The sequence below is a fragment of the Athene noctua genome, chromosome 16 (genome assembly GCF_965140245.1).
Source record: "Athene noctua chromosome 16, bAthNoc1.hap1.1, whole genome shotgun sequence".
NCBI classification, from domain to species: domain Eukaryota; kingdom Metazoa; phylum Chordata; class Aves; order Strigiformes; family Strigidae; genus Athene; species Athene noctua.
In genome coordinates, this window is record NC_134052.1 from 3,604,285 (window position 1) to 3,618,431 (window position 14,147).

The following is a 14,147-nucleotide window of genomic DNA, read 5'->3' on the forward strand; positions in this document are numbered from 1 at the left end:
TAAGTGCACTCCGTCTTCTTTATTTAAGATTCTTTCTCCCCTCACTGTCCAATATTATATTGAGTGCTGTTGCTCATATGCTTAAAGGAGGGAAAAAGTATAAACCTTCTTGTCTTTTAAAAGTGAATTCTGTGTTTTATTTTAAACAGAAGTTGCTTTGTTGTTACTGTATTTTTGCAGGTGTTTCTCAATTGGTAACACTACCCCCAGTGTGAGGGGCTGAATTCCTAGTGAAAAAAAAAAGCAGCCAAATTCTTTTCAGTTACAGATTAAATTCTTATGAAAGATTTGGTGAATGACAGGAGAAACTGTGCCTGTGTAACAAGAGATGTTGTGACAGTCTTGCAATACAGATACATAATGGAAATTGGATCCTTTTGATTGTTTCAGGCCTCATGATTTCTTTTTGTCTACAGAACCCCCAACTCCTATCGCCCCTCCCGAGCTGCTGGCTGTCGGAGCCACGTACCTGTGGATCAAACCCAATGCCAACTCTATCATTGGAGATGGGCCCATCATACTGAAAGAAGTGGAGTATCGGACAACCACTGGGAATTGGGCAGAAACGCACATTGTAGACTCCCCTAATTACAAACTGTGGCATTTGGATCCTGATGTGGAGTACGAGATCAGAGTGCTGCTCACTCGCCCCGGAGAAGGAGGCACAGGGCCCCCTGGACCACCACTCACAACAAGGACCAAATGTGCAGGTAGGGTTTCTACTGCTTCCCAATACAGCACAGATACTTGGTTTGCTTGCTAACAATTTAACAAATGGTCCTTCCACATCCTTACTGTAGATGTGCTTTGTCAATGATCTGAATTGACATTATGAATTTTGATATAGCCTGGAATATTTTACTTTTTATTCTATAGGCAAATGTTTAAGCAACTGTTGTTTTTATGCACGTAGTGTATTTGACAGACTTTCTGATAGAGTGTGTGGCTGCTTTCTCTTGAAATGGGCAAACAGGTGAGAGTTTTCCAACCAATTTTCCAGTAGGCAAACTGTTCTTAAGACTAGTCTATTGTAAAATTTTCACCCTGTAAGTACATAAGAAAATATATGTTGTTCTTGGATAATGGTTCAGCATTGTTTATTAACAAATTGATAGTTCTATCAATTTATGAGTGCAGTGTGGTGAAGCAGGAAGCATTTAGTTTTTAAAATACATTTTTGTATTCCATTTGATGGAGCTGATTCTTCTCCTCACTTCTGAAGAAGAAACCTGTTCAAACACTGTGCAGCATCTTTCCTTTGTCTTTCATATTGGAACAGATCAATTTTGATCCAGTCATGGGAAAAGTCTATCTTCTTTTTAAGCCATATTGGCCTCCCCAGGAAAAACTAAAGGATCATATTCCTCATGTTTCAGATATATTGGCTATTCGTCCTGCTTTCATACATTAATCATTAGTCATTAAGGGAAGTTGAGCTCTGTGCCTTGCAAGGGGATGAACAAATCAGTTTTCTACCTAGCAGCTTTTTTCCAACACACTGTCTTCCCAAGGTTTGCAGTTTTGTAATTCTTGCAAGGTCCTTACTATGGTGGGAACAAAGGACAGAGAGACTAAAAGGCTGCTCTCCTTTTTCTACAGCCTCCCTTTCCTCCCCACAAGTTAGTGGTTTACGGCAAGTAGATGTAAGTAGTGGAAAGGTTATACAAAAGCATTCTGGTTCCTGTTACTCTTTCTGACCAAATAGCAAATCTGAAGTTTGAAGAATCAAGGAGACCCAGATTCTATCCTGGGATGGGATTAAGCAATGCAATGTTAGTGTTCCTCATCCACTGTCATGGCATGAGCATCCCCAGCAACACTGTCTTCCTCTACCAAAAGAGGAAACCTGGCAGGTTGCATTGTGGGGTGGAGGGGGACACATCCTTAATGCCTTTTCTTTATTATACAGGTTATAGAACAGGGAACATTTAGTGTCTCTTTGAGAAGAATTAGTTAAAAAAAAAAAAAGAAATCTGAGCATGAGGATTTGGCATGGAGGAGTTTGCGATGTTCAGCACCTGTCCATTGGTAGGAGACAGGTGTTGGGAGGCTTTCCTGCAGCTGGGTGGAAAGCGTGAAGTGGCATGGATGATGTCCTGGCTTATATTGGGAAATTGGCACATGCTCTGCTACTTGTCTTCTGGCTGTCTCCCCCTTCACTAAAATGGTCTAATTCTCTAACCCTCAACAGAAATAACTGCAGACCTGGCCTGGGACTGTGCATTTGCATATGGAAATATGAAGTGCTGAGATTTGGTCTGTAGTTTATGCGTTGTGACTTTGCAGGCACACTCTCTGCAGCAGCCAAACTTGCTAGGTTTTCTGTACTACCTGTAAAGAATGCTTCCTTTAGTATAATTCAGGGGTCAAAAAAACCAAGGATGTTGGCTTTGTGCTTAATGATGTCTTGTACTAGATCTCAAATTGCTGAGTTTCCTTGCTCAGCATAGGTATCGACTGACATCATGAAGGATGACGTAGATAATTTGTTCAAATTGGCTAAGCTCAGCCACTCACAATTTTCCATCCTGATTTACTAATGAAAATCTAACTGGAGAAGGTCATTCTATTAATGTTAGTTGTCATACAGAGCTTGTTGAGATTGATGGTGGTGGCATTTATGTTTTGTTTTGGGCATTGGGTAGGAGAAATTGTAATGATCTTAATCGAAGCCTGGACTCGAAGGAATGGACATACCCAATATCTAAACATGTACATCTTCCACAAAATGCCAACTGAAATGATAGACAGGAAAATACAACTCATTATTCCAATTTCTATATGTTGTGAAACTCCTTCAAAATACCCTATTTTGAGAATAATTACACAAAACTTTCACTGTAAAGATTTTCAAAAATATGCTGAACCAAGAAAACAGCACTGCTTCTTTGATTTGTGTTAGAGTACCTAATGAATGACATCAATGAAAATTGAAGGGTTTTTTAAATAGTTGAGGGATGAGTGATGCTGCCTTTCTCAAGTGAATTTTGTGATTCTTTTCTTTGTCATTAATTTTTCTTGTCAAGGGGGAAGTACCAAACTCCTACACATTTGTATGCAATCAGTAGATGACTGGAGTAGTCTTTCTTTGCTGGACTGTTTAGTGTTGGCCCTGTGTTTATTAGGCCCACTAATAAAGATAACAAAATTGACTGCAGAAGTAGTAGTAGAGAGTATCACCTATACTGGAGAATTACTCACTATTTAAATTACAAAAAATCACTGTAACCATAAACAGAAGGTGTCTGCAACCTTCCAACAGTGAGAAGTCAATGTCCCTTTTACTAAATAATCTTCTTAATCTCTTCTCACATAGACCTTGCATACTTCTGTGCTAGGGAGTCTGAGTAACTCCCAGCATAGTCTTCAATGTAGGCATATCTTGTGTCAAGATTCTTTTTATTTTTTTTTCATCTCTAAATTAAAGCATGATCTAAGGAGGACCATGCTTTTCTTCCACTTAAAGTGGCAGAAGCTCATTTACAAAGTTGCAGTTGTCTGCTGTGAGTTTCTTGACTGTTGGTCTTGTATCAGAGCAAGAGCATGACCAGAATGGCTCAGCATGAGCTTAGAAAGTCATTACACCATGACACAACTCTTATCAAGATCATTCATGATTTTCAGATTTTTGATCAGAGTGAATGGAAGTTATTTACATGGACTTTAAAAAGTTTTTCATTATATAAACCCCATAAAAACTAATTATGAAAGGTCTTGCTCTAAATGAGCACAAAGAAATTTTATTAAACTCGATAATATCTAAATTTCTATAAACAGTATGTGCCTGGGCATCTGTTATCCCATTGGTGATGCTTTTGGTTTTCTACAGGACAGCATTACAAGACTTCATTTATATTTGATCTTTAGAGATGATACTGAAAATTAAGTCCCATCTTGTCTCCTTCCAGGAAGAGCCAACTGCCAGAAAAGATGACAAACCCTGCCTTTTTTTGTTGTTGTTCTGGATTTTGTGTTTTGTTTTGTTGTATGTGGGTTTGTTTTGTTGTTGGGTTTTGTTTTTTTTTTATAGACTCTGATAGGTTGTGACTTGGGACAGGAGAAGATTAAATGACCTTGAGGCATCAAACAGTAAACTGTCAGTCAGAGGGAAGAGTTGCTCAACAGGGAATGTGGAAGAGAGAAAGACTGCTTAAGGTTAAGAGCAGTCATAGGGGTGAGGGGTGGTTAAAGGAAAGGAAGATATAAAATACAAATTTTTACTCCCCAAGTAATAGATTGGGGAACATAGCAGGGTCAGAATAGTATGTCTGAACACAGCTTACAGTAGTGCCTAGTAGTTCAGCACTGGTCTTCTGAGTGTGGAGGGTTTTTTAGCCATCCTCAATAGTTAAACAGAGCTCTTTAAAATCCTTGTTATATGGGCTTCATTCAAGAGCATGCTTCGGAACTGTGATTTGGGAAGCTTGGGGCTTGTTTTCTTCTCTGTGCTTATTTACTGTTTTCCTGTGTTTTTTCTTCCCTCAGTTGCTACAGAAGAGGAGAATAGGGGAGAAGTCTTTTTTTCCCTATGATGGGTGGGAAAGAGAGGAGAAGACTGCAAATGAGGTCATTGTTGGGGGGTGGAAATCTCATCTGGAAAGTGTTTACCTTCTTATGGAAAGCACTCACATGAAAAGCAAGGCCACAGAGTAACATTTAAATGAATATTAATAAAGGGACAGACATAAGACTCTCTTTCAAAATAATGTTTAGACCTGGTTAAAATACTACCTGGAAAAGCTGTCTTGAACATTAGCTTCTCTGCTTTTTTGGATGATGACAGCAGGTGACTCATAAGACAAGGAGGGTTCTGTGACCCTGAGTCTTGGAAGCAGGAAACTTTCGAGAATGACAGGAGAATTGCTTGGTAAGGAATGGGAGGGGAGAAAACGTCCTGAGAAACACCATAATCTTCCCGCAGAAAAAAGGTGTGGCAATGATTCTTCACAGAACAAGCTTACCGAAATAGGAGGTTTGTGCTCATATGAAAAAATTTACATGGCCCACATGCAGCCTATCTGGTAAGATAAGCTGCTAGAGACTGGGTTATTCAGCAGGAGGATGCGATTTAGCTCCTGGAGAAAGGAGCACTTGTCAAGATCAATACTCAATTTTTGTTGTTGGCCTAGGGAAATAAAAGTTACTCTTGAACGATATTGCTGAATTCAATACTCCTTTTAAAAGGAGTGAGAATAAAGTAGCTGATATAAATGCAAATGATCTGTACACTCAGAGTGTCATATGGTATTACAAAGTAGTTGGAAAACTTTTTCCTTTAGTTATCATTAAAAAGTACTTTGCTGCCATGAAATCTTGCGAAGTTTAGAAGTACTGAGCAGCTTTTGCCTTTTTCTTGTTTTAAGACTACAATTTCATACTTTATAGAAATGATTTTGTCTGTTGCTCTGTTACAAATGTTAGAAAAAAAGGGGGTGGTTGTGTACTGTTATGGAATGCACAAACTGAACAACCAGAAGGTTACTTTGTTGTGCGCTGAGTTAGTATGAGGTGTTACAACAGGTTCACAAATATTTCTGATTTAATTTTAAGGTGATAGCTCCCATTAAATAGGAGACATTCACATGTTAATGTTGAAAAATAAGATTCAGCGTTGCTATGCTGCTGCCTTCTTTTTTTTTTTTTTTTCCCCCGAAGCTTACAGAAAAAAAACAAACCTGAAAAAACCTGATATATGAGTCAAAGCACTACACAAATGGCATATCAAGTGATTTGAGAGAGAGTTCTGTACAACTGATGTGTAGATATTATTAGAATCACTGATTCACAGACTAATTGAACTTGGACTTACTCTAAGCCTTGTCCTGAAACATACATTCATCTCCCTATTAATATTAGTTAAATTTTAACTCTTAGCTCTACTGTCTTCCATAACTCTGAATGTGGACAATGGGGAAAATAGAAGGTTTTTTAGCAAGATTGCCTACTTTTGAAAAACACTTCCTATACACTATTAGCAGTGAAGAAAAACCTTACCTGCGTTTCTTGTTTTCTGTATTGGTAAATGCTGTGAGGGATTTTCTTTTCTCAGCTATGATAAGACAAGCCTTTGCAGTGTATATTCTGCTTTTGCTCTCTTGCTAAATTCCCTGAAACAAAGGTTTGTGTAGCACAGTGAAATGCGTTTGTTCTTCTCTTGATAATGCCTATTCCCCAGAGCTGCGGAGTGCTGCAGGTGAGCTGTTGGGAATGGCAAGATCTTGTGTCTGAGTTTTGGTATGTGGATCCCGCAAAGCCTGTGGGACTGGTACCCATTTTAGTAACTTTGTCTGCTTAGCTTGATGATTGAAACTCTGTTTTCATTCCACCTCAATAGCCTTTGGCATGTCAGCTCGAGAGGTAAGAGTAGAGTTACAAAAATACAATATTCCTTCTTTTTGATCCTTGATCCCCATCTTGTGCTTGGAAACAGCCTGGTAGCATTGTTGAAAGACTGGTGCTTCATCTGTATCTCACCCTAACAGCTTAAGGCTATTTGCATGTAAGATGATTATTTTCCTAGCCAAATTGATCAAATAGATAACAAACGTATCTTGATTTCTGCTTTATTCTTCCCCCCCCCCCCCATTCAATTTTTGATGGAAGACAGCATCTACCCTTTAAATAACAACTTAAAGAAAAGGGGAAGTATTTCTTGACGACACACATTTTGTGGCTATGAGCATGTCAGAGCAGTACACTTTTCTTGTCTCTCTTTGTCAGGTCTCAACTTCTTTTAGCCCATAATGTGTACCTTCAGACCACTTGGACAACATAGACAGGGCTTCAGTTGAAACTACAGAGCTCTGTAGAAAGCAAAGTCTATTGTTTCTCGTTTCTCTTCACGTTGCAGAGGTGCAGTTGGTTGCATGTATAGGGGTGTTCCAAGCAAAAGATGTCTTGAGGAACTATTAGTATGAAGTTATGGATGTAGTGGCTGTAGAAATGTGGTCAAACTGGAAAGATAACTTTCAAAGAACAGAGGGTAGATTAGATCTCTGAATTAGTTACTGGAAAAGAATTTAAAAAGGAGCAGCTGTGTTGTCTGGGATATAACAACAGTGATGTTGTATCCCTATATGTTCCTATATGGAACAGGAGGAGTTTGGGAGGAGAAAGGGAGGTAATTAAATGGTGAAAGGGGAAGCAGAGTGTTTTGGTGCTCTTTGGGTGACTGGCTGAATACAGGACTCCTGAAAATCCAGCTTGTTCGACGTGACAAGGTACTTGGTTTGGGGTGAGGCCATGGTGCATCCAAAGTTCACGCACTAAATTCAGTGTGTTGGAAAGCAGCAATGTGCAGAGGAGAGCCTGGGGTTTACTACCGAGGCACATCAGTATGCCATAAATCTGATATTTGGTTTTAGCAGTGACCCATGCCTGAAAATTTCCTAGTCTAGCAAAGCATGTCCGCTATTGCCTTTAACCGTGGTACATATGGTGAGGAATTTTCTTTATCCTGATCCCTGCTGAAGTCCTGAGGCATGTGGATTGATTGCCCTTATCTTAGTCTGCATAAATACAGTTATGAATATAAAGGCAGTCGTAATAGTGCTTTGGTCTGGATTTTTTTCCAGAGGGATTTTGCTTACGATGGATTTAAATGCTAGGGATTTACTTTTTATCTGCAAAGGCAGTTTGTTATCCAGAAATAGTTTTTATTTATTAGGATGAAGTCTAGTTATTCATTTCCACATCACACTGTTTCTGCTTGGTGGTGTTGCTGTTTAATTTAATGACTTTCTATGATGTGGTTTGAATATAGCATTATTTTCTGAATGGGCAGGCTGGTCAGTAAAATGACAACTTTCATAAAGGCATGAGGTTTTCATGCCAAGAACAGTTCTTGCTAGTGATGGGACCTCACAACTTCTTCCAGAAGAAGTGAACCTGCCAAGCACTTTGTTTCACACCAGCTTAATTTAGGACACTGTTCTTTTTGATGTTTCTTGGCTCCTGAGTTCTGTCCAGGCTTCATCCCTAGCAGCCTGAGTATTCCTAATCTGAAGAGACAAAAATGAAGAAAGGGAGAGGAATAAAACCAAACAAAAGAGACCAAAACAATAATAAAAAACGTCATCCTGTTTTGTTTTGTTGAACTCTGAGAAATCACTGAGCACTGGTTGACTTAGTGGTGCTGTAAATTTGAGGCAGGTAAACATCTTTTACGGCCTTCTAAGTAAAAAGTGGGTTTGAATTAAATTTTAAGTGAATACAAACCAGTTTGATTTTTCTCTTGTTGTAGTTTTTCCAGGCTGTATTTCTATTTGAAATGCGCTGGGCACACATGAAGGCTGTGTACAAGAAGGTCACTGGCAGGACAGTCAGGCCCACATTAATGATTTCAGATCTTCTAGACTGGAGCCTGGACACAAGTGGTGCACAGAGAACCTAAAACAAAATTATGTCAACTTCTGTGTTACCAAGCCACCCTAGGTTAATCAGGGAACTGAGTTCTTATCTTTGCACAACTCAGTGTTGTTTGAGTTTTCTTGTATGCGTTCAGATAATTGTGTGATTCCTCTTTTTCAGCTCACTTAAAGAAACTGTAGAGGGAGGAAAGCAAAAGAAGCAGATATTTGATGTGTTAATAGCTTCTTTCCTCTTTGCTTACACAGCTTCATTTCAGCATCCTCAATTTAAGGGTATCTCCAGCGTGATCCTAAAAATGTGACTTGCCAGGACTATATCCTTAGCTTGTGCAAAACTGGCACTGCTTTACCAAAGTCAGCATTTTACACCCATTGAAAATCTGGCCCACAATTTGCAAAAATGGGCCAGGCACTCAGTCCCCTGCTAAAAGCAATTTATTTAAATTGCATGGTGTCTTTTAGTCTTCAGTTAAGTGGCATCTTTCATAAAATTTCATCCCTTATTACCATATTATTACTGCTTCTGTTAGTTTTTTGAGGGTGAGATGAGATGATCGTTTCCAGATGTCGCTTTATACGAGTGTGAAAAGCCCAGCTAGTGGGAGGAAACTGGAAAGGATAATGCTATGTGTGTATTCTTGCAGTGCATGTGTTAAGCATTGAACTTCCACTGAGGAGCGACTGAAGGGAGGTGTCTGTTTTCCTTCTATGTGTAATATATACCATAACTCGTCCTGGGAGTGAAATGACAGACCCAGTCTTGCAAAGCATTTATTAAGCTCTATGGATTTGCATAGTCATGATCCTATCTTTGTCCTGGGACAAACACTGCTCGCTGCTTCCTGCTTACGTTTGTCGTCTTGCTTTTCCAGAGACAGCTGAAACGTAAATGCCTTTCGTTTTTAAATGTATTTTTAATGTACACAAGTCTGCATTGAAAAGCACTCAAATAATAAGAGATGTTTAGAGTTTATACACTAAAAGTGCCCAATTTTAAACATTTCAAAGACTAAAATGCACACTAATTGGTTTTCTTGGAAGCTCTAAAATGTAACACAAAAGCAAGGCAGGGGCAAAATGGAAGAACACACTATGTTTTTAACCTTGTGCTTTTAACCCTGAGATATTTGTAAGACATGTAGGAACAGTTTTGTTCCTTACATGTTCAGTTGTTTTACGTTTTGTCATAAATATTTTACCCTTTTATTTTTCCCCAGTGGACTCTGAAATATTGAGATGAACATGACTTCTTGTTTAACACTTGCCAACTTACCCAGATACGCAGGGGTGTTGCATACCTTGGGGGGGTGGGGAGAGCACGTTGATGTCTTAAATACTGTTGCAGAACCAGCAGATGGAGCATGAGAGTACAAAACCTTTTTTACAGTGGTGCGTATGTCTGTCTGCACAAGTACGTTGCATTTTCATTCTCGTTAAGCTTGCAAATGGAATTTTATTTTACTTTTTTAACCACCTGTTCTGTTCATGGACATTTATGTTACAGTATCTGAACATGATAAAACCATGAACCAGAGCTCTCTTTCCCCTTTGGGGGATGCAGGGATCCCCTTGTTCACATTACACAGGTGGAGAAGCAAAGACCCCCACTCTCCCCAGGTTTTGGATTGTTATCCAGATGATTGTCATGGCCGTGGGACTGGGTAGGGGTTTGTAAGCTTAGTCACCATTTTAATTATTTGTTATTCCCCTGAGTGCAATGAGGGAAAAAAAAAATGCTTTCAACTCCTTCTAACTTATTTTTGCATTTTAGTTTTATAAGCTGGAAAGCTTAAAAGCTTTTTCTTTTCTTTTCTTTTCTTTTCTTTTCTTTTCTTTTCTTTTCTTTTCTTTTCTTTTCTTTTCTTTTCTTTTCTTTTCTTTTCTTTTCTTTTCTTTTCTTTTCTTTTCTTTTCTTTTCTTTTCTTTTCTTTTCTTTTCTTTTCTTTGCTGGGCTTTTTGAAAATATGAAGCAGTGAAATGTCTTATGACTTTAGAAATAGTATTCAAGGAGACCATAGCTGTGACCATATCAAAGTACTCAGATATTACTGGAGAGGCAAACAGGCCTGAGCATCAAAATCAGACTGACAGTTGTTATTACAATATATTTTACTCAAGATCTGCAAATCCTCATTTTAGCTGCCAATAATCCTTCAAATTGTTAAACTAAAATCTTGTGCAGAGACCGTTGGAAGGGCGTTTAAAGTGAGACCACAACTCACAAGATAACAAAAAGCTCACAAGATAACAAAATCTGAAAGCCTTAACGTCACAGTTTCCTCCCTGTGGCACTTTGAAAGGTTTTCTAGCATTTACTAGAGAACAAAAAAGAAGCAGGAGGAAAGTAGGTCTTGCAATTAGATCCAAACCTCCAGAAGTTGATTTGTCAGTTAATGAAGTTTGACGAAAATCTTTGGTGAGCTTGAAAGATTAGATTATATATCAAGGAAGTCCGACACTTTGAAGATAAAGCCTTCAAGTGATAAATTTATTTAATAATGTTTTTAATAGGAAGATAAACTGTTGGCGTTGTCTTTTTTTAACAGAGGAGGGAGTGAGGCAGAGGACTGGGGTGCCAAATATAAGAGAAGGAATACTGAACCAAAGGCAATCTTACGTATGATCTACTGTATATAAGTGCAAACCCAGTCCTCCACAGTTGGTTTTATTTTCCTCAGATGGATTATTTCTTAACCTAGTATCAGAGTAAAGCTTTCCACCTGCTGTTCTATAGGTCACTTCACTATATTTATTTTTGCTATAATATTTATTTTTGCATTCGTAACACATTACTCTGTAGAAAGATCCACATGGTTCTTTTTGCTGGGCAGAAAGAAGCCCATTGTCACTTAAGAAACTGTGCCTGAATGCAGGTCTACAACTGCAGTGGTTTTTTCTTTGGTACAGAATTAAAACTGTGGTAAGCCAGTTCAGGCAAAGCAGATACCACTACTGCTGTGAGAGAGCCCACATGTCTTTGAGGTGTTGTCCAGTACATGCAGTGGAGTAAAATCCTGGTGTAAAGTGTTGCATGTTGCATCCTATATAGAAATCATCGCATTGCATGTTGCATCCTGTAATTTGCTTTGTGGGGATGGAAGGGGTTTTAGGTGATAAGTTTCTTGTAAACACTTATTGCCATCGCATCTCAAGACATATATGATGTTTTTCTTCAAAATCACTTGACAATGCACTTGCGCTAGTTTTGGTTGTAAGACTTCCCTTTCCTTTGTGAAAACTCAACTTTTTTGATTCTGGTCTCTGCCCTACTCTTCTAAAGAAATCAGGAACCACAGAATTAAAATACGAACTTTGCAATACCTGACATAAAATCCACGGTGTAAAGATGAGTTTTGTACCTACTTCTGGTGTTCCCATTTATGTGCTGGAGCTGTTTTCAATAATTGTGGCTTCCGATTAGTGTTGTGCATGCAAACTCCAGATACACACCTTCTGCCAGCCTTCCACTGTCTGTGAAAGACTTAGGCAATTTATAGCTTTCCCCTGATCCAGCTGGCACAGCAGAGCAAATATTTACTTATTTTCACACACAAGCAAATATCTCGGTGTAAAAGAGTTGGAATCTCACTCTGTGCAAGCAGGTGCTTCATGAAATATTGGTACATTATGCTGCAACCGATCAGGAGTTTATATCGAATCTTCCAAGCCCGTCACGCTGCTGGCAGCGCAGTTGGACCGAGGCTCCCAGGTTGGTGTCAGTGCTCCCGGGTGATCAGACTTGGTTCATTAGTATGAGTGATAGTTTGTCTATCCTTATTTGTCTCTGCGTATGTCTCAATGTCAAAGATGCTCTTGCTTGCACCAGGAAATAATCTCCAAACCTGATCGTGGGGGTTTGTGCTAAAAGTAATATTATCTTGTTAAAGTACTCTTTAGGCTGTAGAAATGTACCTGTGTGCTGAAGGCATAATCGTTATCAGCTTGTTATTCCTGCCTTTTCTCTGTCACCGGGGTGTCCCTTGGCAGTAAAACACTGAGATGTTTTAAAAATAAGTGTTGTTTATCGATGGAGGGGAAGGCAGAGCATTGCCTGTGACACAGATATGTTAAGCAAAGGCAACGTTGTTAAAACTGCAGTGTAAGAACCTAAAAAGAAAGGAGTGGTGGGATATTTTTACTCTGTAGCGAAATACCTTAAAAATTCTTTTCAATCAACATACTGTTTTCTGGGGTGTATGTTTTCTGTTCTGAATTGCTTCAGTGCTGTTGAGTTGCTTTGTTCAGGAAAAGAGTTTTTTTCTCTTCTGGTTAGAGCAATTTCACTAAAATATTTGCACTTCATCACCTTAACTTTGAGCATTTCTTGTAACAACAATAATTAAAAATGAAGGAACTTCTGCTCATATGGTAGTTCTTAAAGAATAATATTCCAGTAACAAGCAGATCCTGTGACGACCTCCTCTCCTTTGCAACACGCAGCTCTGAAACACTCACCCTTTGTCTCATTTATTCAGCTTGTTAGGGTAGAGTGTCTGCCCTGACGAATCTATGGGGGGCCTGGCGCAGTAGATCCTTTTTTATTTTTATGAGGGGGCACAAGCCTGTCTTGCGTGCTAGGTGTCCAAAGGTTCATCATCCACAACTGCATTTGTTCCACTTAGAAGCTGATTCTATTGTTAACACCAGCAACAAGATGCCATACTTTTCCAGAATGATGGGAGTTAAGGAGAAGTAGGAGGAGTTGTAGAAACACAGAATATACCTGAAGCTCAATTTTAGATGACAGTATAATGAATTAATATTAAAATCTGCACATGTTCTGTGAAATGTACTGTTTGTCTAGCAAAAATAACTGAAGGCTATTTGACCTGCTGTCGGCATGGACATGCTTGGTATTTGCATATATGCAAAAGATTGAATTTTCTACCCAGAAGTCCTTTGCCATGAGGTCAGCACTGGGTGAGGTTGGTGGGGAAGGGACAGGTCTTCATTTCAACATCCTCCAGAGTACTTAGGCTTCAGAAACAGCAATGTTTTAAAGAATGGGAAGTGAGCTTTGCTTTTTTCAAATCCGCTTCTTTCATTCATCGTATGAAAAAGGACCTTGCAAATAATTCAGCATTTCTTTGTCTGTGATTGCTGCGGTGTGTCCATGATTACCTAATTTCAGATCTGGCAGTGTTAATCTCTACAGAAGTGCTTAGAAATCACAGTTTAAATTAGTGAAATGGAAAGGATTATGAGTTGCTATGCTATTCATTTTACAGAAATATTATAATTTTTTCTTGTATGAGTATTAGAAAGAACAATGTCAGAGCATTATGATGCTATATACAACTCACTGGGGAGGAGGCAGCAGTGGTTTTTGCAGTTGCATCTGAGATCTAGAACTGTGTATTAGTTCATGACGCCGAGAAAACTGCCCTGCTCTTCCCTTGATCCAGGCAAGCAGGCTCTGGCAGCCATGGGGCTGGTGTTCTGTGTTACTATGGCACAGGGATAGGATCATGGCCCAGCTGCCCCGGTACCTGATGCTGACTGCCCCCCTGCCCTGACAGGGGTATATGAAGTGTGGGATTCCTCAGAATGCTCAGCTTGTGGGAACTATGGATTTACAGCTTTTGTGTTGGGAATGGCCCATCGTTCAAAATGCATATGAGAAGGTTGTATAAATGAAATCACATCTGATTGCTGCTATAAAGAGCACAAAATTGTAGACATCTATATACATTTTTTGGCTCCCCAGTCTCTGCCTCATTCTTAAACGGGTTTTGCATGTGAGTCTGTTTCAGCTAACTCAACTCTTCCCTCCAAATG

At 39.1% G+C, this 14,147-nt stretch overlaps 1 protein-coding gene across 1 annotated transcript in view; it reads left to right on the forward strand.

Annotated features, from left to right (window-relative positions):
• PTPRT (protein tyrosine phosphatase receptor type T) overlaps nt 1–14,147 on the forward strand; it is a 457,248-nt gene that overhangs the window by 229,090 nt on the left and 214,011 nt on the right. The window contains exon 7 of the mRNA XM_074920627.1: nt 417–710. Within this exon, the coding sequence (XP_074776728.1) occupies nt 417–710 (294 nt within the window). The remainder of the gene's footprint in view (nt 1–416; nt 711–14,147) is intronic.